This window comes from Drosophila bipectinata, chromosome 3L (genome assembly GCF_030179905.1).
Source record: "Drosophila bipectinata strain 14024-0381.07 chromosome 3L, DbipHiC1v2, whole genome shotgun sequence".
NCBI lineage: Eukaryota > Metazoa > Arthropoda > Insecta > Diptera > Drosophilidae > Drosophila > Drosophila bipectinata.
The window spans coordinates 13,896,929-13,919,362 of record NC_091738.1 but is presented as its reverse complement, the minus strand read 5'-3'; the positions used below and the strand labels follow the sequence as shown (position 1 = coordinate 13,919,362).

At 45.3% G+C, this 22,434-nt stretch overlaps 1 protein-coding gene across 6 annotated transcripts; it reads left to right on the top strand.

The window, feature by feature from the left end:
* Nucleotides 1-184: 184 nt before the first annotated feature.
* On the top strand, nt 185-21,014 carry Ncc69 (sodium chloride cotransporter 69). 6 transcript variants are annotated; one of them, XM_070280498.1, is made up of 18 exons: nt 185-379; nt 10,203-10,751; nt 13,310-13,489; nt 13,587-13,701; nt 15,002-15,260; nt 15,324-15,577; nt 15,638-15,752; nt 15,808-15,947; nt 16,004-16,312; nt 16,372-16,481; nt 16,554-16,689; nt 16,756-17,566; nt 17,742-17,798; nt 18,257-18,316; nt 19,035-19,132; nt 19,196-19,425; nt 20,032-20,267; nt 20,336-21,014. In XM_070280498.1, the coding sequence occupies exons 2-18, from the start codon at nt 10,495-10,497 to the stop codon at nt 20,578-20,580; spliced, it is 3,612 nt and encodes a 1,203-aa protein (XP_070136599.1). In that variant the 5' UTR covers nt 185-379; nt 10,203-10,494; the 3' UTR covers nt 20,581-21,014. The 6 variants fall into 6 exon arrangements, with proteins under 6 accessions (XP_070136599.1, XP_017090029.2, XP_070136601.1 ...); XM_017234540.3 differs by having other exon boundaries at nt 17,739-17,798; XM_070280497.1 differs by lacking the exon at nt 185-379 and adding an exon at nt 724-894 and having other exon boundaries at nt 17,739-17,798.
* Nucleotides 21,015-22,434: the final 1,420 nt, after the last annotated feature.

The following is a 22,434-nucleotide window of genomic DNA, read 5'->3' as shown; positions in this document are numbered from 1 at the left end:
TTTCAAACAGTTGTAAGGGTACAAAAGCCACCACCGAACCGGAGAGCCACGAGAGCTACGTCATCGTCGTCGTCCCACTCACACAGATACTCCAGCCAGTCTCGGGCCGTCAGTCTGTGCTTGTCGTGAAATTTCGTGGTGCATGTTGGACGATCGCTTGAAACCATAGTGTCAGTCGCTCGCCGACGATCAGCAGTTTGTGCCACGTTTTTTAGAAACGTACTCTATCCCAATTGCTAGATCGCAGAACGCCAGGCAGCCGCGTCTGGATATGGTTATTTTCGGTGCTTCATCGCTCCCCAAGGAATATACATATTTATTTATTTTCGAATCGGAACAACAGGCCCTTGGGGCAAGTGTGCAGATACAGAAGCAAAAAGTAAATATATACATAAACACACGAGTGGTATCTGCAAGATACAACAACGAGGCAAGCGGCCTTAGGTGCGGCTGATCACTCAAGCCAAACGCGCGCGCTTCTCTGGAACCCAAATAATTAGCCCCAAAAGCGTTTCTACCGCTTGTTTTTAGTGCAAGAAAGCGGAACATCGCCTGAAATTGCATCGGGGTAATGCAAATGAAACGCCGATCAAGTGCCCTTTTGTTCAGTTCCATTTGTTTATGTGAGAGACAACTTTGGGGGGAATTTCGAGTGGGGGTCTTCCACCAAATCGAGCGGTTCAAGCAGTGCTGATAATAATAATTACTTCCCCGGCCCTCAGTTGGACTGAGTTTTTCAGTTTCGGATTTCTCTGGCGCGGTATTTGGTATTTACCGAACGGCTATTAAGTGTAAATTTTGTGTGCCAGTGAAAAGTGAATAATTTTAAGGCGAATGAGCCTAGATAATTCATTGATTACCTGCCGGTTGGAATTTTTAATTTTTACTGTTTTGGTGAGTTCGTGAATGGCCTGAAAAAATTTCAATTTTTGTATATTCTTCGCTTTCCGCCAGCTGTGTGGCTTTTGTTTATCTTCGTGGCGGTTTTTGCTACTGCGGAGTGGAGCTGTGGGGTTTCTTGGGTCTATGGCTTTTTTTTTTTTTGTAATTTAATAAACCCCACTGTGGTGCCTTCTAATCATCGTCGGTAACCTCGCCAACCTGGCCAAATTTAATTATGAAAGCTTTTAAAGTAAATTCCTCGAAATACCCCTCTGAGAGGTTGCCCACTTTAGTGGGTCAAAAACGTGATCCAGAAACTCTAGGTTATCAGATTGCTTTCCCTGGATTTCCTGCCCCAGCACTTGCACGCAACTCGGTTTGTGTATCTCTGGCCGTTAAGTGATTGCCATGCACTTGAACTTGAAAGCCATTGCTGGTTTTCCGGGTCCGGTCTGGGATTAAATGGGCTAATAACTCAACGGTATATGTAGTCAACAATCTTCCATGTAAGAGCATGTAAGAGAATCGTCCAACTGGATTGCGGTCAGTTGCATGTTATAGTTTGTTATTCAATAGCCGAGCTCATATTCTATGAGCTATGAGAATTCCTTCTTCTATGAGTTATTTCGAGACTGATAACGAGTCGCTTCAGATGTCGCCGTATTTCAAGTACTTTATTCAATTAGTTGTCAAAACTATTCATGAATAATTGCTTTCCATTTTAAAGGTGTGCTTCCGTAATCCCTAAATATTATTCAAACATAATGACTAAGATCTATTAGTCGCTTAAAAGCCGTGAAAAGTAAAGGTTTCGTGGGAACTGCAGATTAAACAGTCAACTGAAATATCACATTTCTGTGTAAACCTAAAAGATGAATTGCATAACTGGGAACCTGTGCAAATAAGTAAAAAAAAAAACCCCCGAGACCCGAGACATTTGGGTTGAATGCAGCTGCAGAAAAGGCCGCATGGCAACCGAATCCCAGGACCCAGGGTTGCTCCTTTGCCACCACCCCGAGGCGCTGAGTCCCATCGCGGTCGACATTTATGGGGTTGCATTTGAAGGTCGTGGCCTATATATGTACTCACATAACTGGATTCCACGGGGCTCCGGCGCTGGCTATGGCTCTGGCTCTGGCTGAGCCTCAGCTGGTCGCTGTCAGAGCGCATAAAAGTGAATAGAATGGAAGGGGGACACATGCCCCGATTAACTTGTCCATTTGCCAAACCATTGACACACGAACGACTATGGACTAATGGAAATGCAACTCGAATTGTCACTGGCTGCTCCCCCTAATGATTGCCGACGGTGGGGCTATGGCGCTACCTGACAGCCCCAGGCTGATCCAAGAGCTTAGCCTGTCAGCCGCAGCCGCAGCCACAAACAAAAAGAATATAAAAACCATTCCATCCAGCTGACGGAGAAAGAAAGTCTCTCTACGAACTGAGATCACAACAGAACAACGGAATAAACTAATAAATCATTGACCTTGCGAACCTTGACAAAGCGACTGACTGGGTCTCCCGAGTCGGGGGCTCGAGGCTTCCACCGAAAAGTGCATTGATGCCACTTGATGACTAGACGACGACAGCCTGCACTCGAAATTATGGATGGTGCTTCACCAGAAGAGCTTCATCACTTTAAGGGAATACCGCGTAGCTGGCCAAGTTCAAAAATTTTATTACCAAAAACATTATTCACGTTCTTTAAATGGAACAGAGCTACATAAAATGTTTCGTCATATCTTACAGCGGCGGAAAAACCTCCTATCAGAGCTATTAATAAATATGATTTATGAAACACACTTTATCGAAGTGATAAATAAATCTGCTCCCATATATTTCATTTTGATACACAGTTTATTAAAAAAAGAGACTTCAGTCTGAAGAATTTGAAAAGGAAGCCGAAGAATTCTCGCAGTGCTAGCCCACTGCGGAAATGGGAAGGGGATCGGGAATAAGACTTAGAATGAGAATCAGAGTCGGAATTGGAATTGGAATTGGAATGGGAATGAGTATATGAGTATATGAGCATACGAGTGGCACGGATGGAAATTATGCAAGGCGCAACGTCAAGTGGCAAGCGGCGGTTGCGGTGCAGCCAGTAGACGGTAGTCGGTAAACGTTGAATGGCGAACGGTAAACGGCGTTGACAATTTTCACCTTTTGCCTTTCTTTTTGTCGCTTTTGTCTTTCCACGTTTAATCAAGATTTATGGCAATTGGCCGGGCGATTGCCAGTGCGATTGTGAGTGCTAGAGCTATTACGGATGCGTGGGCGGATGGGCCAGCAAATGGGCGATGGGCGATGGGCAATGGGCGTGTGTCCGGCGGAATTCTTTTGCGTAAGAAACTCAAAAAGTCAGTAATCAAAGTGATGTCTGCGGCTGACCCCCACGACCCCTCCGAATTTCCATAAATTGAATACGCTTTTAATTTGAATTATGTATCCGAGGTGGCCTTTGTGCATCAGCATTAAACAATTTGAGATTAGAGGCAGATGGCTGGCTTTGATGTTGCTGGCTGAAGACCCCTAATGGGTTAACTGAGAAATTCAGACGCCACTCCAGGAAATAAAAGCCAGTTCGAGCCGGGCCATAACCGAACCCTATCCCAATTGGCCAGGTAAACGCTTTTGGGTTCTCCGCTTTGCTTTGGCATTCTTATTGACTTTTTTTGTGGGCCGCAAACTTGAAATTTCACATGTATGCTGACTACGTACTTATTTATCGTTCTTTGTTTCCACTTATATATTACCAACATACTATATATGTTTGTATAAAATATATAATATATTGTGTAGTAGGAGTGGGGAATAGTGTCTGAATCATCCTGACGCCGGTTGTAACAATCCGTGCAATGACCTGTGAAATTATGTGGATTACACGAGCCCACTTGAAAGCCCTCTCAGCCATTTTTGGGAATCCCCGGAGGCTATGGCTGCTACCTTAGCTCCCCCACAGGCCCTCAAATATTTCAGAGAATCTTTCTTTAAAGTTTAGCAGCGGAAAGTTACGTGGAAACAATCGTTACTTACCTGCTGGCCAATGTTTGCCCGTTTTTTAAGATTTGCATAGCAAACCTGAAATTCAGACGGGTTCTCCAATGGCCTCAAAGTGGCTGATTAGACGGCTCAAATCGGCTAATTGGCAGCCAAAGTTGCGAGTTGCTAGTTGCCCGTTGAGCTAGGGTTTACTATCCAATCAATGTAAATAGGGAAAACGTGCAAATGACCCAAAGCTTGTTCTGGACTTGGGCAGAGGTATTTGCTTTTGGCTTATACACTGCGATTTGTGGCCAAAACTTATACACACACATGCCCCAGTGATTTGTGCCTAATTAAATTACCAGTTGCCAGTTCAATTAAGATAAAACTATTTGCTAAACAACGCCAGAAAGTCTAAGAAGGCTTCATAAATACCCAGCCATTTGGGCTAGTTCATAGTGGGTGGTGCCTGGGGTGGCTTGTCCTTGCCGAACGTGTTTAAATGCAGAATGCATGCCTTTGCAAAATACCCATAAAATGCTAAAATGCAAATTTAGCATGGATTTAAGTGTGACAGCTTTTTGCGTGACTGTCGGGCGCTGCACTGGCTTTGGCACTGGCTTCTGGGCTGGGAATTGATACGAGCTAAAGGTAGTCGTCACTCTGGGCACATGCCACATGACCCATATCCATTTTTATTGCACACTTGCCGAAGTCATTAAGCTGCGGTTAAGGCGACAATATTCATATGAGACGGCGTCGACAATTCCGCTTGTGCATTTACGATCCACAGCCCCAACAGACACACATCTATATGTATATATATTCTCGTTCAGTCGGGCGTTCAGTATAGCAGGTGGCCGCCTAATAATAAGTCGCTGGGAAACAAAGTGAACAATCAGCACGATTTTGGCCAAGCCAGTCGCATATTTCTGATTTTGCTGAGTCGCTTGGATACAGTTGGACGTTCCTAACTTGAATTCATCTCCCGCCGAGTAGGAACTCCATACTTAAGGTACTAGGCTTTTATTTAATGCGTTTTTAATGGCTTTTTAAATGTGTTTTGTTTTGAAAAGACTGCTTAGGTTTGAACTCTTCCAGGTACTAAAACCTGGCACTCCTAAAATTGATCCCAAGTCTCGCTTAAGGAAGTACAACTGTACCTGAGTGTCTTGAGAAAAGAAAGACAAATATTGAAGCTTTATTGGTTGGCCCTCCAGTTTTCCAGGAACTGGCTTTAGTTTCTGGCCCGCTGATGAGACTTTCGCTTTTTATGACTGGTTGCTTCGCAATGCCGAAGAAATCTTGTTAAAGCCTTCTTTCCTGAGAACCGCACAGTATTTATCAACAGCCATCGATTCCGGATAAGTAATTTCTCTTATTTTCTTTTCGCCACATATGTGGGCAGGAGTATCAGACCTCCTTCCGCACTCCCACCCCCACTCCCAACCGACAGCCTGTGGCAATTGCAATATATTTTTATTAACCTTTCTTTCACTGCGGCAGCTTTTGTTTTCGCCGGCTGATTTGTCCCGTCTTTGTTTTTGCCTCCGTGTGGGTCGTGGCACTTAATTTATGCTGCCGCAAATGAAGCCGAATAAAAACAGTGGCCCCTGTGCCCGGCCAGTCTAAGCCGGGCCCAAAAAGAAAGTCAGCTGCGTACTTACCAAATGGCATGATATTTCCATTTCCGAGTCGTAAATACTTGGCTGCTCGCTCTTTACGACTTTAAATCATAAAAAGTCATCGGTTGTACCCTCGAGGACCTTCTCGAGGACTACCACCACAGCCACTTACCAGCACCGGGAGTCTGGTCTTCTGTTGGCGGCATAAAAGCCCGCGAAATATTATTTATGGTTATTTTCATTTGAAATTTATAACCGAAAAACCATATGATATAAATAAATAAGTACGTCGCACAGAAGGCAACTTGTCCCGGGACCCGGTTCGTCCACTTTCGTCCGTGTTGGGAGAGGTCATTCCCCAGTGTGAGGCCGGTGGGAGGCCCCGGAGGCTGGAAGCCACCAAAACTTGTTTCATGCTTTTCTAGACCCGACTACTTATGGCCTAATACTTGGCTGCCTTCGCACTCGCAATTCTGTTTCTATTTATTTAAAGCATTTCACTGCCACTTGTTGTTTGTCGATTTATTTACACGCGTTCCAATGTTGTGTTGAAACCAGTGAGTGAAACACACATTTCAGTAATCATGGCAATAGTTTCGAACGTGTTTGGAGGAGCTATCTGATTTGGATTTGGAGGTTGGAGCCGTCATGTTAGCCTAACCCAGTTTCCTTGAATTCCACATGCCAGTAACATGAATATAATTTGTTTTATTTCTCTTTAAATATTCATAACGTAATTATCTGTTTATGAAAATGGCATTAGCTTTGGCAGAAGGGTCAAGAGTCGTTTATGATTTCCTAGAATTTAATTATTCTAAAAAAAATGGGGATTTATTTTCACTTATAAGAAGCTTAAAACTGTTTTAATTATATTTTGTTTTGATTGTTTTTAATGTTTTTTGTTTTCAATAGAAGTCGATTTAATTAATTAACTTTATGGTTTCTGTTTTGAAGAGCGGCTAAAGACTGAATGGGGCCAAAAGTTAACATAAGCTGAACATTTTAAGCTGAATTCCCCAACTGAAAAAGTTACTTAAAATATCAAATATGTAACATGCAATGTAACATAAAAGGATTGCAAAACTGAAAAGCTGAATAAGCTGAAAAGCCCTTGAAAATAAATGCATAAATAATGCTCCTGCCTAAAGGATATAGACATGAATTGCACCTCACACATAGAACTGAATATCCTTTGAATTTTATATATAATATTATGGAATATTAAGTACTAATACTTCTTGCATATCTTAAGTTGCCAGTCTATGACCTTAAAGCCAAAAGAGAATTACTTTAAGATGAGATTTATATCAACATATAGACCATACTCTGGCCGGGATTTGGTCGGGATGTTTTTCCGGGGAGCCATTAACTTGCTCCTGAGCGAACAAGGACATGTTACAGAGTGGGCGGAATGAGGAATGCGGCGTCATTTCTCAGGACTGACAACATGGACGTTAACGCTTTAATGCCTGTCAGTGGCACGGTCCTTAATCGCTTAAGCAGTTGACGCTCGAGGCGGATTTCCCAGTCCCCAGTCCCAGGACTCTCGGCTCCGGATGCGCCCTCAACGCAACCCTTTGGGCTGACAAGAGATGTGGGCTAAAGGAATTAGCCCGATTGCCGAAATGACTTCCATTCTTGTTTATTACCCAAACAGTTTGCATTTTTGGGCTTAAAGCGCCGGCCCATCGTCCTTTTGGCCCATCTGTCTGTGGAGGGACCTGCGCCCCGTCCGCCCTTGCCCCAGCTACTTTGCATTTTTTTCGCATTTTCCTTTTTGCTCCGTTTAGTTATTTGATTTGGCTTTTTTTGTGCTCTTGGCCCGGCTAGTTGCTAGTTTATTTGGCCGTTTTCGGTGGGCGTAGAGAATAATGTAATACAATGCGGATGCGGATGGATCAGCACGCTTGACTTGCTCAACTTTTGTTGTCTGCTGGATGTGCTGTGTGTTTTTGACACTTTGTTGCTCCTGGTTTTCCTTGTTATCTGGGTCTTGGTTTGTTAATCCGCTTTGATGCGTATCCGTGAGATACACAAACATACATACATGTTACATATATTTGGTCGAGGCCTGACAAGATGACCTCCTGTCATCCACTGATCAACGGACTCCGGTCCGAGGGAAGAAGGATGGCCAGAAGTTTTGTTTTTCGTGCGTGCCACATCACTGATTACTGCCTGGGAATCCGTATCTATTGGGGGGCATAAAAACGATTGATATCAATATCGGGCAATAGCGGATAACACGTGACATGTGATGTTGTGTGTCATTAGGTTGCAGGTACCGAGACGTGGAGCAAGTCCTTGTGCTGACAGCACCGATGTTTTATGTCGACTTTTTGCTGCTCCTTGTAATTGGGGCTGTGCAATAAAATTCCTAGGCACTTTCGTACTCAAATACTTTTGTATTTGATGACCTTTGTCGGTGTGAATTTCGTCCTTATAATTTATGTTTCCCATTGTGCGTTTCCCCTCTTTAATGTTGCACGTTACTGCTACGAGTGAAAGTAAAGTTTCCGGCTGATTTTGCCAAAAAGAGTTGTGTTGGAAGCCCCGCACCCGAAATGGGCCATTAAATCTAAGCATTTAATTCCCCGCAGGGCGTAGGGCTGGGTTTTATTTATTCGAAAATGTATGTGTATGCAATTGTTGCCAAAGCACCGCCGACGTTGTAAAAATGCGAATTTTATTGAAGCAATTGAATGGCGAATGGGCGTGGAATTGAGTAATGAAACGCGAAACGGGCCAGCGAAAAGCTCAAATAAAATTGCCATCCCAGGAGTGAATCTCAGTGGGCTCCCGACTGTCAACAATTATTGTTTGGATACGTTTTTTACATCAATGACTTTTGCCTTTTGTTGGCCCAAAAGCGTAGAAATGGCTTGCTAAATGCTTCACTTCCAGGAACATGAAAGTGGGAGAAAGTCTTACACCAGAATTGGCCAATTAATCAGAATGGGATCATAAATCAGCTAACGTTTCTGCGCCAAGGAAAATGTTTCGTCCCAAAATATGGAATAACCTAAACACAAATATCTAAAACTAGGATTATAATCCTATAATAATAATTATTTCTCTCTGTGGACAGAGAGAATCAGGACACCATTCCTTGCTATCTGTCGAAGACCAGCAGCTGACGACTGGAAAAACTTTTAACTCTGCAGCTTTTGCGCTTATCATTGGCCGTCTGGCCGGGTGAAGGGTCACCGGGTCGGGTTGGCCTTTGTGTCTCACGCTGATAAGCTGGATGCCCAAACTTTCCTCCTCACCTGCCCAAGCCCAAGTCCGTCCACTGCTAGGCCCAGGATGTAGCCTGTCAACTGGCAGCCGACATCTGCTGCGGGACTGAAGCTGGGAGCGGGTTCATTGAATTAAGATCTTAATTGCTGCAATAAATTTGTGCACATTCTGCACTGAACTCGGCTCAGCTGAGCAAAGTTCCCACAATTTCAGTGAAAAGCAGCGTAATTGGCATAATTAGCCAGCTTTTTGCAAAGTCTCTTTTCGACTCACTGTTTATCTCGGGCTCTTCCCCGGATCGGTTTGACTTTTCTATTATGTTATCGCTCGTTTTGTTATGCTAATTGTTTGTGTTTGCTCGCCCCTTGACCTACATAAAATTCCTCGCTCTAGAATTGATAAATTGGTGTGCTCAGGGGACTCCTTTCACGTACAAGCTTCCAGGTTCCGGTTCCGCATCCGCCTACGCTCAACCTAAGGAGCAGGTGTGCCTGGCTGAGCCCCGAAGGGAATCCCAGCTAACACATGAAAGCCCGATGGCATGTGTCAACCATCCATCCATCTGGCAACCGCCGCACGGCAGCAGCCGACTAATCATGATTAATTTGCATCAATTTGAGTTTAAGCTATTTTTAGTCGAGACCCAGCATTGGCATTCGGCATCCAGTGCTCTGTCGAGGAATTTTATTACTCATGGGAATCCGCCGAATGGCAGGGTGGCTTACGGAGATTTCGTCACGGAAATATGAAACCAGGCCGGCAAACAAAGAGTTGAAAAACTTTTCACTTTTAAAAATAGCAGTCACGAATAACATTCCTTTAAAATTCTTAACTTACAAAGTGAAATTAGAAGCTTAGAAGAATTCGAGCTAAGAATTGTATCGAGTTAGAAAACAATATCATCAATAATAGTGATAAATATCAGTATTAAATTCCAGCAGTTCATTGAACAACTGACTGGTAATTAAACCTGATTTTGGATTTTGCCAGCGAAAGCTTTAATTGCTGAGATATTTTTAAATTGAGTTTCGCTTTATGAATTATTCAAATAGCTTATTAATGCAGCGGTCTAGAAAAAGAAGCCTTTATACATTTTTAAAACCTTGTCTCCGCTTGGCCATTCAACGGAAAATAGCCAAAGGCTTGTGGGATTCTCGCCATCTGGGCAACCGAAAGCCCAAAGTTTGGACAAGCCTGTGGAAAAACAGAAACCACTGCAGATATGTTCCTAATTCCTTTGTCTGGAATAAAAAGAAAATGTTTTCATTGCTCGGCTGGCCCACACATGCTACACAAATGTCTTAATGCATAATCGAGTTTGTTTTCATTAGCCCTTGCTTGGATAGAAAAAACTTTGCTTTTGGGACAACATTTACTGATTCAGCGAATTGGGGTTTCCATTTCCATTTCCATTGCTATTTCAGTTTCTGTTTGATTTATGGGATTCTTTTTTCCATCCGCTCTTTGCAGAATAGCTTTAAGCACGCTCGGACATTGCCTTTAAACGCCCTGGCAGAGTAACGGATGCCCTGATTTGTGTCCTTTCCCCAGACCGACAAAAGGACACAGGCCCAGGTCTTATAGACACAATTAGCCACAGTGAATGGGTCGGCTGAATACGCTTCAGAAAAACTCAGACCCGCACACGGAAACCGCAGAAACAGAGGCTGAGGCAGAGACAGGACCAGAAGTTGGCAAAACATTCCTCGGGCGAGGACCTTAACACCCCAAAAGACAGACAAACAAACAAACACGGACCCAGATGTCGGACACAATCTCCTTCGAGATGGGCTCGGCCTCGGAGCGGCCGCCCAACAGGTTCCAAGTGAACCCGGTCAATGGCAATAGTCGCAAGGCACAGGCTCCGGAAGGCACGACACCCGGATCCGGTGCGGGGCCCGGAGACGAGGGGCCGCACGAGGTCTACCGGCGCCTCACAAATGCCGAGGGCGAGCTGCTCGAGGACGATACATTCGATGCGACACAAGTGCTGAACCAACACCAGCCCAGGATGCAAAGGTGAGTCCGGGGAGATGCACTTCAAAAAAATTACTTTCACTTAAGTTGGGTAAAGGGTATGAAGTAGAAAAGATATAGTAGTTAGTCCTCCAAACATAATGATTTTATTCAAACTATAAGTTCTTCATGGAGACTTTAATAGATAGGAAATATTTTAAACATGACACCCTTTAATTTAAGTGTAATCCGTTCTGAAAACGAGTGCGGTTTTCGGGTCTCGAACCCTAAGCGACCTTTTCCCTTGTCTATTGTTAGGCAGAATGGAAATTTCTCGAGTTTTTCATTTTCTGGTAATTGTTTAGTGTTTCATCAAACAAGGATTGCTTTTGTCGCCTCCTGTATTCTGTTCCTGCTTAATTATGGCGTTAACATTCCGCCCTTGTTTCATCCTGGTACAAAGGAAACACGGAATGTTGGAAAACGCCCCAAGAGTTATCGCTGCCCCGCCGGAAAGGCCTTTAAATGAATTATGCCCCCATCCAGGACTCGACTGGATGCAGATTAGATTGATATTTCGGGGCTGGTATTTTTAGGGTACTGTGTGCTCAACGAGATGCCTCTTAATCATTCACGCCACATTTGCTGCGATTGTAATTTTCAGTCCATCAGCCATCAGCCAGCGAGAGCCAATCATTCAAAATTGATTAAATTTTTGTTGAATTCCTAGCCGAGTTCTTGTTCCCCGTTCGACAGAAGCAGAAGCAGAAACAAGCCACGAATTCAAATCCGGAGACCGGAGACCTTAGTCCGGACCCGCCGCATCTATCAAATATCCGAAAGTTTGCCGACCTGCTGCAGGTTCAACACTCGTTGGCACAAAAGGTTCAACATTCGGTAGCAAGAATCAAACAATGCCACCAATCACAGTCCCCGGTAATAACAATCATTTACGCTTGTGCTCCCCGTTGGCAGTGGACAGCCAATTTGCATGAGGACAGGGATTGGCCCCGTGACGGAGGTGGACTGCCAGCTGTCAGTCGGTCTGCCAACTATAAGCTTCGATATGCATGTATACGAGTACATGGAGTGACATCACGGCGATGTCACGGGGACAAGTGACTCAAGCCAAGTCCTTCTGCCAGCCAAGTCAAGTTATGATAATGAGGCCTATGAAAATATTATGGCCCTGTTTATGGCCCAGGCAGGCGCTTCGGCTCCCACGGCGGCAAGGCAACGGAATTTCGATTACGAGCCAAGCGGTTTCATGTTAAAATGCCTTTAATCGGCTCAAATTGGCATCCACTGAGCTGACGAGCGAGTTTCTGGCATAAATTAATGATAAGCCGACTTAAGGATGTGCTCCACACTTAAGCGCCTGCGAATCCGCGTTTCCAGATTGACAATTAGTTCTTGGCTCGCTTCCCTTCCTCCTAGGTGGTTGGCTACCAAATTAAATAAATCTCATTGACGTCGCAAATCGACGGGATCATGATTATGGGTGCGCTCCACGTTCGCTGCTGCCAGGCAATTCCAAATGAAAAGCCAACCAGACTTTCCAGACCCGCCACATAGACACTCGCATAAATTGCTCCACCGACATCGGAACATATATCATATAAACATCTAGAGGGCATTGAGCAAAGACTTTTACCAGCAGGAGGTCTGAGTCTTGGCGGGAGTCTCGACTGCAGGATACTTGGCAGCTGCCAACGGGGCGTATGAGTGTTGTTGCTCATACGCAGTGTGGTCCTCAGATATATGGCACCTCTATTATTTCGTTTTTCAGCTTCAGTTATTCTTTTAATTGCCTGCTAACAATTTGTTTTGTTTGTTTTGAAAGAATGAAAATTAAATATTTGTTCTAAAAATAAATATATGTATATAACTATTTGCATAAAGTGCTTTGAAATTCATCCGAAACTATGCCTCTGTGACTGAACTACTGCCATGTCATTTGCATCTCCAATAAAATAAATAATATAAATATTGTTTATTTACCTTTCAATTAAAAGCAAATATTTCAAAGCATGTTTAATTTAATATTTAATGTTTGCCTGCCAATTTGAGTTTTTGGCCGAGAGAATATCCTTCCCTGTCACTCGATAGCGGGTGTAGGGTGTCAGGATGTCAGAAGCTCGCTCATGCAACACATTATCGGGGCACTTGCCCCCGAGGGGAGTGGGAGGCGTGGGGGCGTTGAACGCCTGTCTGGGCTCGTAGGCGTGTCCTGGGGCCGTCTGCTCCGTGGCAGACCGACTGGCATCATCTGGGATGCCTTCTGCGTGCTCCGCACAATGCGCGGCAATCTGAAAGTGCAAGTTTCAAGTGGGCGAACGCCAACTAAGTCGGAACAAATTCAATTGAATTTCACCAAACTGAATTGACGGATAATGAAAGTTATTGCCAGTGGGCTTAAAACCAACCAATGCTCACTGGGCGTGTCAAGTCGATTGGCTTTCTATTTCATTTTATTTTAGACAACAAGGGAAGCGACCCATGCCCTCCATCTGGCATCTTCCCAATTAAATTCGTATCCATGGCAATGGGAGATGAGGCATGGCTGATGGCTGATGAAGATACTAATGCCTTGTGTTGGTTTGTCTCTGTTCTTTTTTCAGGCAGTCCATCAAGAGCAGCTTCCGTGACAAGGATAAGCCCTCCCGGTTCAAGGACCTACAGACTACGACTCGCTTTCAGGTGGATCCGGAGAACGAGGTGTCCGAGGAGTCTAATGATTCGCAGGAGGAACGCGAGCTGCTGGAAAATGAATACGACACAAAATATGGTAAAAGTTTCCGGTCAGTTGCATTGCTCTCTTGCCTCCCAAGTACCCCCAATGTGTGGGTCCTACAATAAGGCAATAAGGATGGATTTAAGCTTCCTCATTTTTAACAGACACTTTACCCGAGAGGCGTTACCCCGCCTGGACAACTACCGGAACATGATGTCCATCCAGGCCGCCTACCGTCCAACGCTCGACGAGCTGCACAATGCGACGCTGACGGGCAAGGTGGGTACACTTTCTTCTCCTTTTCTGGGCAGGGCTCTGGCCATGGTCCTCCCACTAAATGAATATTAAGGGGTCGTAAAAGCGCCGCGGGACCCTTGAGAGTCACAAATTACAATTTCGCCGGACCCATAAAATAACGACACGCATGCTTTACGAGCGGGGCTTAAATTTAAATTTACACTCATCGAATTCGTTATCGGAATCGGGAAATTCACTTCGCCATAAAGTGACCCGGACGCAGAGTCCTGGCAAGTGTCGGGGGCACATGAGCGTGACTGAAAATGCCAACAGGATTCAAATTTGCCGGTCGTTGGCACTGCAGCCTGAGAAATCCCTGGATGGCTGCAGCCTGAAAATTGCTTGTCAAGTGCAATAATTGCGGTCTGGGTGGGTCCCTTAAATATCTACTTTGTCCCAGACTTTACCGATTAAACTTGACTACCGTCCGATACCCCCTAGGCCCAGAGGGTCCACTGACTTTTCATTTGACTTTCCAGCAGCTGATTCTAATGAATCACTTTGAAAAGTTTTCAGCTTCCCGTCGCGAGACAAAGTGCAACGCCAACAATTGGCGCTAATTGGTTTCCACACTTTTGAGATGTTTTCGTTTATCTCCTCTTGGTCTAAATTGGTGGCGTAAATAAGTGTCAATGAAAGGGAAAATAAATTGATTTGTCTTGCTGACAAGTTGCACAATATCTCCGATACGCTATGACTCCAATATTGCACCCTCTGATGGCTTCTCCTTGTTTTTATTAATTGTCTCCGGCGCAACGTGTAAGCCTTGCTTAAGCCGTCTAATAATTGGGCGGGCTTTCAATGTGACTTTGGCCAGCTTGTAATAACCGCCAATTAAGCTGGGGGTCTTCTCGAAAGTGCAAAGTTCAAGAGTTCAATTGGCTTGCAAACGGCGCTGCGGTTTCGGGGGCGTATGATTAATCTTTTAATAATATTTTGCCGAGTGGGTTCTGGGCACCCGTCAAAATTCCTGGTAGCTGAAGTCATCCATTTCAATGGGGCCAGAGGCAGTGTCTTTAAATTCCCTGGTTCCTCCCGGATCCCGGGCCCGGAATATTTTTGTAGGATAGACGGATATTTCGGCCCCGACCGCAGGTACGCAGCCTGTTTGCCGAATCATTTATCAACACTAGACAGCTTTATTGAAATTTTTTCAAGCACCTCAGCTAGGCGGTACTTAATGCTTATTTTTGCACTGGGAAAAATTAAGGGACCTTGTAGAATATGTCCTTAAACCATGATTTAAAAATGCTAAGCAATTTTTCTCTCTATAAACTCTCAGAACACGCACAGCTTGACGCGTAACCAGGACCTAGAGTCGGGCATCATGAACGGCATCCTGAAGTTCGGATGGATCAAAGGTGTCCTCATACGCTGCCTGCTAAACATCTGGGGTGTGATGCTCTTCCTCCGCCTCAGCTGGGTGGTGGGCCAGGCGGGGATTGTCGAGGGATTCGTATTAATTCTGACAACGACCGCTGTCACGACCATCACGGCACTGTCGATGTCGGCGATAAGCACTAATGGTGTAATCAAGGGAGGTGAGTCCAGGACCTCAATGTGGTTTTAGCACTCTCATGTACTCACCCTTGCCTCGCATCTAGGTGGAACGTATTACATGATATCTCGGTCGCTGGGACCGGAGTTTGGCGGCTCCATTGGCCTGATTTTCTCTTTGGCGAATGCCGTGGCCTGCGCCATGTATGTGGTCGGCTTCTGCGAGTCCATGTTGGCCATGATGGGCACCTACGGCTGGGCAATTGTCGACGGCGGCGTCCAGGACGTACGCATCATAGGCTGTGTCACCATCCTGTTGCTGCTGATTATCGTGGTCGTCGGCATGGAGTGGGAGGCAAAGGTGCGTATGCCTATTGGGGGTCACTAGGGTTAATGTGACTAATGCGATTACTGTGTTCAGGCCCAAATCGGACTGCTCATCATCCTGCTGGTTGCCATCGGTGACTTTGTCATTGGCACATTCATCGGACCCAAGAGCGACGAGGAGCTGGCAAAGGGCTTCCTGGGCTACAATTGTGAGTTGGTAGTTGCCTTTGAGGGCTTTTGCTTTAATTACCTCTTTTCTGACAGCCACCCTATTCAAAAACAACCTTTTTGCGGACTACCGCCTGGAAAAGGGCGTCCAGCACGATTTCTTCTCAGTATTCGCCATCTTCTTCCCGGCAGCCACTGGTATTTTGGCAGGAGCTAACATATCCGGGGACCTCAAGGTTAGTCCACTTAACCTTAACACATGCTTTTTCTTTGCTAACAGCGTGTCTCGCAGGACCCCCAAAAATCCATTCCGAAGGGAACTATCTTGGCCATTATCATCACGACTGGAACGTACCTGATCATGGTGCTCCAATGCGGAGCCACAGTGGCCCGCGATGCCACCGGAAATGTTACGGATACGTTAAATGGGTCCTTTGCCTTCCTCGACTGTCAGCCAGGAGAATGCTTGTATGGCCTCCAGAATTCGTTCCAAATCATTGAGCTGGTATCTGGATTTGGTCCTCTGATCTATGCCGGCTGCTTTGCCGCCACTCTATCCTCGGCTTTGGCCAGTTTGGTTTCGGCTCCAAAGGTTTTCCAGGTGAGGATGTCAATAAAATGAGCAAGAATATCATGACTTTGTCTTGGATTTTCCTTCAGGCCTTGTGCAAAGATGAGCTCTACCCAAAAATAGTTTGGTTCGCCAAGGGATATGGCAAGAACAATGAACCTGTGCGGGGATACGTCTTGACCTTTATTATTGCTTCAGCGTGAGTATTCGGGAATTATTTTCATCCTTTCATAAAAATGTCTAATGGTGTATTATTTTTTTGGCTTCACAGCTTCATCTTGATCGGAGAACTAAACTTGATAGCTCCTCTCATCTCCAACTTCTTCCTGGCCGCCTACATGTTGATCAACTTCAGTACCTTCCATGCCAGTCTGGCCAAGCCGGTGGGCTGGCGACCAACCTTCAAGGTGAGTCTATCTAGTCACATTCTCTAAACCCGTTTAATCCTTCAACAAATGCCCTGCTCGTTGCAGTATTACAACATGTGGCTGAGTCTCCTGGGCGCCGCTCTCTGCGTGGCGGTGATGTTTCTGATTTCGTGGGCCACCGCACTCATCACCTTCGCCGTGGTGCTGGCGCTGTACTTAATTGTGGCCTACCGGAAGCCGGATGTCAACTGGGGATCCACTACCCAGGCTCAGACCTACAAGAATGCTCTTATGTCGGTGCAACAGCTGAACAATGTCGAAGAGCACGTGAAGAACTACAGACCGCAGATTCTGGTCCTGTCCGGCCTGCCCAACACCCGCCCGGTTCTCGTCGACCTTGCCTACATGTTGACCAAGAACCTGTCGCTTCTGGTGTGCGGACATGTCGTGCGCGGCTCCAGCTCTCAGAAATACCGCACCTACCTGCAGGAGAGGGCCGGCAACTGGTTCAGGAAGCATCGCGTCAAGGGTTTCTATGCTCTGGTGGACGGTGAGGACTTCGAGTCTGGCACACGCGCCCTGATGCAGGCCTCGGGCATCGGCAAGCTGAAGCCCAACATCATCCTGATGGGCTACAAGACGGACTGGCAGACGTGCGACCGCAAGGAACTGCAGCAGTACTTCAACGTGATGCACAAGGCCCTAGACATGTACCTGTCGGTGGCTATCCTGCGGGTGCCGCAGGGGCTGGACTGCTCCCAGGTGCTGGGCTCCCAGGACGGCTGGAAGACGGTGGCTGACGTGCCGCGCACCCTACAGCCGAACGAAAGCTCCGGGGACCTGCAGGCGGCAGACAGCCATGCCCGCAACGGCTTGGGCGGCAGCATTGACTCCCTCAGTCGGAATGTTTCGCAGGGTAAGGAGCAGGCGTTCGATTGGCGTTCCTCTGATTAATTCTAACACATTCTCTGATTATATCTTGCATGCCCAATTCCTGCACACTCTTAACCACACAATCAAAATGCACCCTTGCACCACCAACCACACCACTGCTCCACTGCAACAACAACAAATGTAATCTCCTCCAGAAGACCGCAACCGCAACGAAGTGCTCTCCAGCGAACAGAGCAGCCTTAAGATTGTGAAGTGTAAGTAGTAAGCAGAGGGGGAATTAGTTTCTGAGTGGATCTCTGGATTGAAATTGAGGCTATAACATGGCCCTATACTTCCCGAAAAGGGTAATTAGTGGCTCGCAAAATCAAATCATGAGAAAAATATTACACATACGACATGTAGGCCTATTCAAACAACGAAATTTCATTTTTAGCCACATTCGAGTTTTTGATAGTTTTTAGATTCATTGGAAATAGTAGCGTAATTAACATTTATGAATAATTCTATTGTTTGTACACGATAATTAAAATTTTTGTACGTTTTTGTTGAATTATTATGCATACGTCGAGGAAGCCAGAACCTTTATTTAAATTTAATTCAGAGATCCACTCTGCTAGAGGTACTTGCTGAAAAGTGAAAAATCAAAAAATCTGTATCCGTATCTGTATATATATTATATATCTTCGTGTCTTTCCGGATAATCGAAACGCAGTGCGCTTCAAGCAGAGTCTGCGTAGAATGCGCTCCTGGCCAGGTGCAGGTGCCGGTTCAGGTGAAGTTGAAGTTAAAGTTGTGTGTTTTGCTAAGATCTTTGCGTGTCTTTAAGCCCTTGAATGGAATGCCATGTTATTGTAGGCTGTGCCGTAGGTAAATATTGTACGAATGCCACGAAATGTCACAACTCACCACGCATGTCACCGACTGCTGCTGCTGCATGTTCTTTTCTTTCGCAATCAAGCCATAAACTTTCCGGCAAATTAACGACATTTAACTGCCGAAACTAACCTCAAGCTAAGGAGGAAGTTAGAAGGTCCTGGCCGCCCTTCGGGTAAGCTTACAGAGACCCGTCGGTGGCCCGACATCTGCGCTGTGCTTTCGCCAAACCTTTTTCCGGCAATATGCTGCCTGAAAATTAATGCAATTCTCGTATATTTGAATTTTAAATTGTATCCTAACAATGTCCGGCTACCCCGGACAGGAACGGGATGGGGCACGTTGGTGGCCGCAGCGGCACGTGCCCCAAGGGTTCGCTTGTTTGTTTTGAATTTCGAATATACATATGCGAGTGTATGTAAAGTAATTTTGGTGAACCAAACACGGGAAACATGAAATGGAAAGCCCTTGGGATGTAGGCATGTTGCACTGCTCGATATCGTATCTGCATGCGCCCAGAATGAATAGCGTCGTCGTATGAATCTTGTTTTTTACGCTTTAAGCTGACTCTGTAACTGAAAGGACTCTCTCTTTATTCCTGACCTTCCACCGTGTAGCCTCCAGTACCAGCGACTTGTCTTTCATCGCCGGCAACCAGTCGAAGGATGTTTCCGGTATGCCCGATCCTCTGGACGCCAAGACCGCCAATCTTCTGGTAAGGAATAGGACTAATTTTGTATTTTCTCTGGCAATTTAAAACTTTTCGATCTGCCCACAGCCTAACTCACTGCGTAAGTCGAAGCTAAAGCATGATGACCCCGCCTCCTTGTACAAGGGGCCGGGTGGAGCGGAGCTGCCAAAGGAAGTCCTCCAGGACCTCACCCAGTTCACTAGGAAGCGCAGCCACGCCGTAATCGATGTCTGGTGGCTGTACGACGACGGCGGCCTCACCCTTCTCTTGCCCTACATCATCAGCACCAGGCGCACCTGGCAATCGTGCAAATTGAGGTGAGCTTTCCGCAAATTACCGCTGAATTCCAGCCCCCTCCGGTAAACGAAGACCCTCCTTAGTGCTCCTCCGTTCATTGCAGATTTTTTCGCGGCAGATAAAGTGGCTTCAGAATGGCAGGTGCCTCGGGGAATTTTATTTTTAGCCATTGAGTCTCCTCTCTTGCCTCGTCTTCGGCCTCGGCCCTTTGTTTTGAATTTGGCCCGAAAAATACCGAAAATTCTTTATTAGTTGATTATTTTAATGAAAATGTTTGTTTGGCTTAGGGATATTTATGTTGTTTTTCATAAAGGAGAGTTGGTTTTTTTTGGCAACTTTGGTTGGAATGAAATTTTGGGAAGCAGGCAGGCTTATGTATGATTCAAGTCCACTTGTTTAAAATCATAAATATATTATCAAAAAGAATGAGAAAAAGCATTCTTGAAATCCCTTTGCATAACCTTTTTTCGAAGTGCACCTAGTCCGAAATAGCTCTGCAACATAGTCCTGAATGTTTTTTTCCCATTTTGCTTGCAATTCGGATGTCCTGGCCATGTAGGCCTTGCAGCAAAATGTGATATGGTTTTACTGAATAATTGACATTGTTTCGATGGTGCTCTTTCCAGGGTCTATGCTTTGGCCAACAAGAAGGCCGAGCTGGAATTCGAGCAGCGCTCAATGGCCAGCCTGCTCTCCAAGTTTCGGATTGATTATTCGGACCTGACGCTTATTCCGGACATAACTAAGAAGCCCCAGGAAACATCGACGCAGTTTTTCAATGAACTCATCAAGGACTTTGTTGTTCCGGAGAAGGAAAACGAGAACGGCCACAGCAGCAGGGCCACCCTTAACGAGGACGAAGGTAAGTGAACGGAATTAACAACGGAATTTCTGGTTTTAAAAATTATACATGTGCTCATATTTTTTCAGTCCTCATAAGCGACGACGATTTGCTGGCGGTCCAGGACAAGACGAACCGGTACCTCCGCCTCCGAGAGTATCTGCGTGAGCAGTCCACCAAGTCGGATCTGGTGGTCATGACGCTGCCCATGCCGCGAAAGAACATCGTCTCCGCCCCTCTATACATGGCCTGGCTGGAGAGCCTGAGCCGGGACATGCCGCCCTTCCTGTTTGTGCGCGGCAACCAGACGAGCGTGCTTACCTTCTACTCCTAGGACATCGGTACACATCAGTCCCGATCCGGGTTCTATTGTATTCTACTTACACCTACGACAACACTCACTCTCACCGCTAATGATAGCCGTTCGAGTATTCTATCTTTTAGCTTTACCACCAATGTACATAATTTTAGGGACACCAACCCCACCCACACGACCTCCTACTACCACGCCACCCCCAACCACTCAGCAACGGAACGCACAGAGGCACTTGCACTGGCACCGGGAAGGGATCGGGTCTGCGATCGGGAACGCCCTGGGAACCCATTAATGCAGCTACTTCTATTTAATGTGGGGCTTCATCATCCGATCCGCACATCCCTCCGAGTGGTCGATATAAACTTTGTCCTTGCAATGGAGCTTAAATTAAATTTTATTTAAATTTTAATCAAGTTTAAATTGTATTTAAATACAGTAAAAATACTTTGTAAGCTGGTTTTATTTTTATTGGCTTGGGTGGAAAAAGCATCCTTTACTGTTTAATCCTTAAATTGTTTGGCACAAATATCATGCGATGTCCAATTAGTGGGTCTTCCCCAGCAATTCAAAAAATAATAGTGGAGCAGCAAAGCTTGCAACACGTTTGAGTTCGATGCCGTTGACTTCAAGTTTGAACGGCTTTCAAGTTTTGTGAGCTCCATGCCCCACAATCTAAATGAAATACTTTAAACATTCCTCAAATCATGATGTCCTTGTGAACTTGCCTGAATTTTTGCCTATTTATAGCCAGTTTCCATTCTCGGGAATTAAATTAGACCCATGCGTGTTCCAAAACGAGGCAAACGAATGCAAGGCAGTGACTTACAAAAAATAAACAGATAAAATGTTTTGACGCTTCTGGAAATAATATAGGGGTATAAATAGAATTCTCTGAAAGCGTTCATGGTGATAATTCTAGGAAGTTTAAATGCCCTTTGTACTGACTGTGATCCTATCCATTCGCGCCGTTTCGTCTAGCAAAAATTTAATTTGTTGTGAGTGTTTCCGGTTCAATGGAAATGATGAATATAATCCTGGGCATTTGTTGGCTTTTGTAGGAATTTCTGCTTTTATTTAACTCCCGTCGAGGGCGGTTGCCGCTTCGGTCATCCCCAGTACCACTAAACTAGAATAACACGCTCCTAGTTGGGTGTCATGGAGATGTCTGAGAGCCGAAGACATATATGCTGACTTGTTTTTTCTTTGTGTACAAGTTTTCATATGTGCTCGCGTAATAAAATGGAACTTTATTTATTGTTTGGCTCTTGGCCAGGTCGCTATTAAACTATAATGAGTCTTTTCATTAAAGCCGAATATTACGACCATTTCCATTATTAATGATTGCCCGCCTTCCTGGTGACTAGGACTCGACATCTTTTATATATTTTCTGTTTTTTTTTCTGGCTTGGTTGCTATAGAACGTGGCTTAAAGGCGGGTTGGCCTGGCCAAGTTTTATGACGGTTAACCGGGGCTAAGCATTTTGCTTTCGGCCAGCAGTACGTTGTTTGTTCCTGGTGAGTTATTAGGGCTTAACTTTATGTCTGGTTCATTTTCGATGAGTTGGGTTTGACTTTTATTCGTTTTAAAATGCAAGCTGCATTGGAACTTACTAAATTGAAATAAATTGACATAAAACGTTTCAATTGTGGTATTAATATTAATGCCTTCCCTCTAGCCCCGAGTGGATTCCGAAAGGATGTTCCGCAGATTACCTGTCATCGGCAAATGAGTAAATTTTTATGGCAGCCATAGCGGTTATCCTTGAGGAGTGTCAAGCGGTAATTCAATGAGAGGCTATAAAGCCCATGGGTACATCTTCGGTTTTGAACGCTCCAGACCTCCTGCCTGGGACTTGTTGATTTCTTGCTCTG

What these genes read in the sequence shown, in the direction of transcription:
- Ncc69 (XM_017234540.3), top strand. Translation starts at nt 10,495, where the DNA reads ATGTCGGACACAATCTCCTTCGAGATGGGCTCGGCCTCGGAGCGGCCG. An exon ending in ATGCGACGCTGACGGGCAAG is followed by an intron (nt 13,702 to 15,001) that starts GTGGGTACACTT and finishes ATAAACTCTCAG; the next exon opens with AACACGCACAGCTTGACGCG. An exon ending in ACCTTTATTATTGCTTCAGC is followed by an intron (nt 16,482 to 16,553) that starts GTGAGTATTCGG and finishes TTGGCTTCACAG; the next exon opens with CTTCATCTTGATCGGAGAAC.